Source organism: Pinus tabuliformis, chromosome 8 (genome assembly GCF_031772625.1).
Source record: "Pinus tabuliformis cultivar Carrire ecotype Pingquan chromosome 8, CPIR1, whole genome shotgun sequence".
Taxonomy (NCBI): Eukaryota; Viridiplantae; Streptophyta; class Pinopsida; order Pinales; family Pinaceae; genus Pinus; species Pinus tabuliformis.
Window position 1 is genome coordinate 1,217,014,043 of NC_142294.1, and position 3,619 is coordinate 1,217,017,661.

The 3,619-nt window shown below is 32.9% G+C and overlaps 1 protein-coding gene across 1 annotated transcript; it reads right to left on the minus strand.

The window, feature by feature from the left end:
* Positions 1–388: 388 nt before the first annotated feature.
* Positions 389–2,432, minus strand: LOC149239766 (photosystem I reaction center subunit N, chloroplastic-like). Its single transcript, XM_089367187.1, has 3 exons — positions 2,066–2,432; positions 972–1,097; positions 389–682 (listed from the first exon to the last, which is right to left on the minus strand). Exons 1-3 carry the CDS (start codon positions 2,348–2,350, stop codon positions 593–595), a joined length of 501 nt encoding a protein of 166 aa, XP_089223313.1. The 5' UTR covers positions 2,351–2,432; the 3' UTR covers positions 389–592.
* Between the last annotated feature and the right edge of the window lie 1,187 nt (positions 2,433–3,619).

Here is a 3,619-nt window from a genome sequence, read left to right on the forward strand (position 1 = left end):
GGTATTCACTCAAATTAAACTTACAAAATATTAATTTATTTAAACGTATTCTAAATCACATTCTAAACTTGCATTGAATCATATCTATACTTTAAAAAATTTACTCAAATTACACAAAACAATAACTTTAGCTTAAACTTGCATGCACTAATCACATTTTAAATTTGCTTGCTTTAAATCATATCTTAGCTTTAAAATATTAATTTACTTAAATTTATACTAAATCATAATTTCACATCTTAATAAAATACTCATTCAAATTATATTTATAAAATATTAATTTACTTAAACTTAACCTAAATCACACATTAAAATTGCACTATATTCACATCTTAACTTCAAAACATTAATTTACTTATATTTACACCAAATCACATCTCATCTTAAATTACACCGAATCACATCTTAATTTTCATTAGAAAACCTTCCATATGATTGAGTAATATTACAATATGATTAACAAAATGCATTCATATTAACAAGGTGATGCAATCAGACTTTTACCGAGAAAAAAGAAACCAGCCTGAATGGCATGGCAGATGCTTTTATACAAAACTAGTGCTTGATATTTATGAGCAGCCCTCATTCACAGTTACCATTTCCAGAAAACATTAGAGCCACATTTGTATTTGTCCTTTCCCTCGCACTCCAATTTCAGATCTTCCGACAAAAATGGCACATTCTGTCAAATATACCCATATCAAATATACCCATATCACTGGACAGTTAGAATTTATCATTTTTTTGGTTTATTTATATGTATATGTAAAATATATCTTAATAGTGGATTTAAAAATTTAAAATGTACAAATTAGATATATATGAAATCTAAAAGTAAATTAATTGTTTGACCTCGCTCATATCTATCTGATTTTAAATAACAAACCAAAAAAATAAATAATATAAAAATAAAAATAAACACTTAAATAACAAGAAAAATGAATAACATAAGGATGGCAGTAAATACTTACCTTGATCCTGGCCAGATCTTGGCAGCCAGTGAAATTGTAAGGGACTTGGCATGTGCCAAACTGGACTGTGTAGGCACGGGCGACGTTTGCTCCGCTTGTTACCAATCTCTTCTTGTCGTTCAACGCCTGTTAGGTAGGCAGGACCAACAGAATTGAAAGATTTAGGTTTGTCAGGTGTAATCTTTTTTATTTTTTTGTTTATGGAAAATAAAGTAATTATATTTTAAATGGTTGCAGATTTTAGAATTTTTTTGAAATTTTATAAGTTTGAACACAAATCAAACAATTTCATCATTTTTTTAATAAATTCTAAAATCTTTCATCAATATAAGAATGGAATGGTTGTAATTATATGAAATGTTGATGGGATAGTCATAAAGAAGTGTTATTTCTGACTTTTAAGTGAAGTGTGATATTTAGTATATTAGTTGTTTAATTTTGAAATGTGATATTTAGTATATTATTGGTTTAATTTTTTGTTTTTTAAAAGAAAATTTGATTTGATAAGATGAATTTTGATGATTAGATAAATTTATTGTTAATTAGATTTTTTAGTATGTCTTTTCTTTTAGCACAAAAACAACTATTTCTCTAAGATTTGATCTTGGGTGACTTTGCTAAAAAAAGTTCGTCTTCAACTAATTATGCTAGTAAAACATAACACTATTATTATTATTATTTTAAACTTATTCACAACTTTATAAAAACAAATGATTATAAGTTAAACCTAATTAGATTATAAATATGGTAAATATTCTAAAATCTGTGATCTAAATTGTTTATCAAACCTTACTCCTATCCCTAGTTGCAATCATTATAACCTTCTCAATCTATAAAACAAGTCAACTCTACCATTTTAACCATTTTTGATAAAATTTCGAACAAAACCCATTAAAAATATATACCTAATGCAAGCATTTTTGATAAAATTTTGAACAAAACCCATTAAAAATATATACCTAATACAAGCATTTTTGATAAAATTTTGAACAAAACCCATTAAAAATATATACCTAATACAAGCAGAAACCTAATAGAAAAATCGTTTTCATTGCTTAATAAATCTCAAAGTAAAATTTACAAAATATTCCAACCTTATTAGCAGTGCTCTTCACTAACAGATCATCCACCAAGCCAGCGTTGGCACTTCCAGAGGTGGCCATGGCCGATAGTAGCGCTGCGCCGAACCCTATCACCGCTGCTCTCCTCCCATTGGGGTTGCCAGACGACGATTCAGCTCTGATAACTAGTCTTCGACTGCCCAACTTGGGTGAGGGCACCGATGCTTTCAAAGGGTTGCCCTCTGCATGGGCTCCGAGACCAAGATGAGTGACAGCAGTAATAGAAGAGGGCGCAGTTGCCAGCATGCTTCCAGCCATGGCTCTCGATTTCTCCTCGTTTCTGGTCCTTAGTTCACAAATCCAAACGAGTATTTCACTTTGTCAATTCCTATCTCTACGATTCTTTCTATTGGCTACCCGGCTGTGGATAATATGACACGATAGAATGAATAGATAAGATGAGATTTCCATCTAACGAATAGGATTATATTAATTTTCTTTTATATCTTTTATAGCCTATTCGTTGTAGCCACTAATTTTTGATGAGTGTTTTCACTTCACATTATATATATATATAATTGAAAATTTAATAAATAGTTTTTATAATTAGTATAGATTTATTTTAAGTTTGGATGTGTTATAAAAATATTTTTTTTAAATGCAAATTTCTTTCTAATATAATATTTGGACAAATTTCACTCCAATGGGGTGACATAATGTGGTGAATTAAATGAGGCTAGGTGAAGGGAGGTTACTCCTATAGGTTTTCTTTATAATTCATAATGATCTATAGAGACAAGTGGAGGGAAGGGTCATAGACACCTTGAAACTTCGAGAGAAAGGTCGTGTTGTTTATTGTTTGGGAGATGGCTTGCCTCTAACATTTTGTCTGTCTGGTTATGAGAGAATTGGGAGGTGGCAAAGGGATCATCATGTATGCATAGGCCGCCACCCTGTGCATGCCGAGTAATCTGATCATTGCAGGGAGGAATGTGCTTGATGCGTGGTGGGGCGGTTGTTCGAGTGGACTCACGGTGCCGAGTTTCAAACTCCGGGACCTTGGTGCAAGGTGGCATGGAGAACCCCCTCGAGGTTGGCTGGTCGTGGTGGAGTAAGACTCTCCAACTCAATATAGTTGCGGTTAACCAAAGGAAGGGACAACTTCTTCGGGCCTGTCTCGTAAGTATAAATGCACTTTGTCTTCGTTATGTTAGACGACCGTCAGATTCACCAAGGTTTATTCTTTTAAGTGCTCAGTGTTTCTTAGTGAATTGTTAGAAGCGTCATGTGGTTTCCACTATGGAGTTGGATCTGTGATTTGCCTTGAGTTTGAGAGTGGGAATTTGAATATCTAGGTCTTGGGATTTCCTCCTAGAAAGAATTTCACTCTAGTTGAGCCCTAGTGGCGACCTAGGTTTTTGGAGGGCACAAGTACTATAATTTTGTGGTTTGGCCTAGTTATGTTGGAGGGGTTCCAGCTAGTGTATTATTGCAAGGAGATGACCCTGATAAGCATTGATGCCTAGGGGGTGGTGTTTTTTTGGTGTTGATGAATGGGACCCTCTCAGGGTATGTTTCATTAGAGAG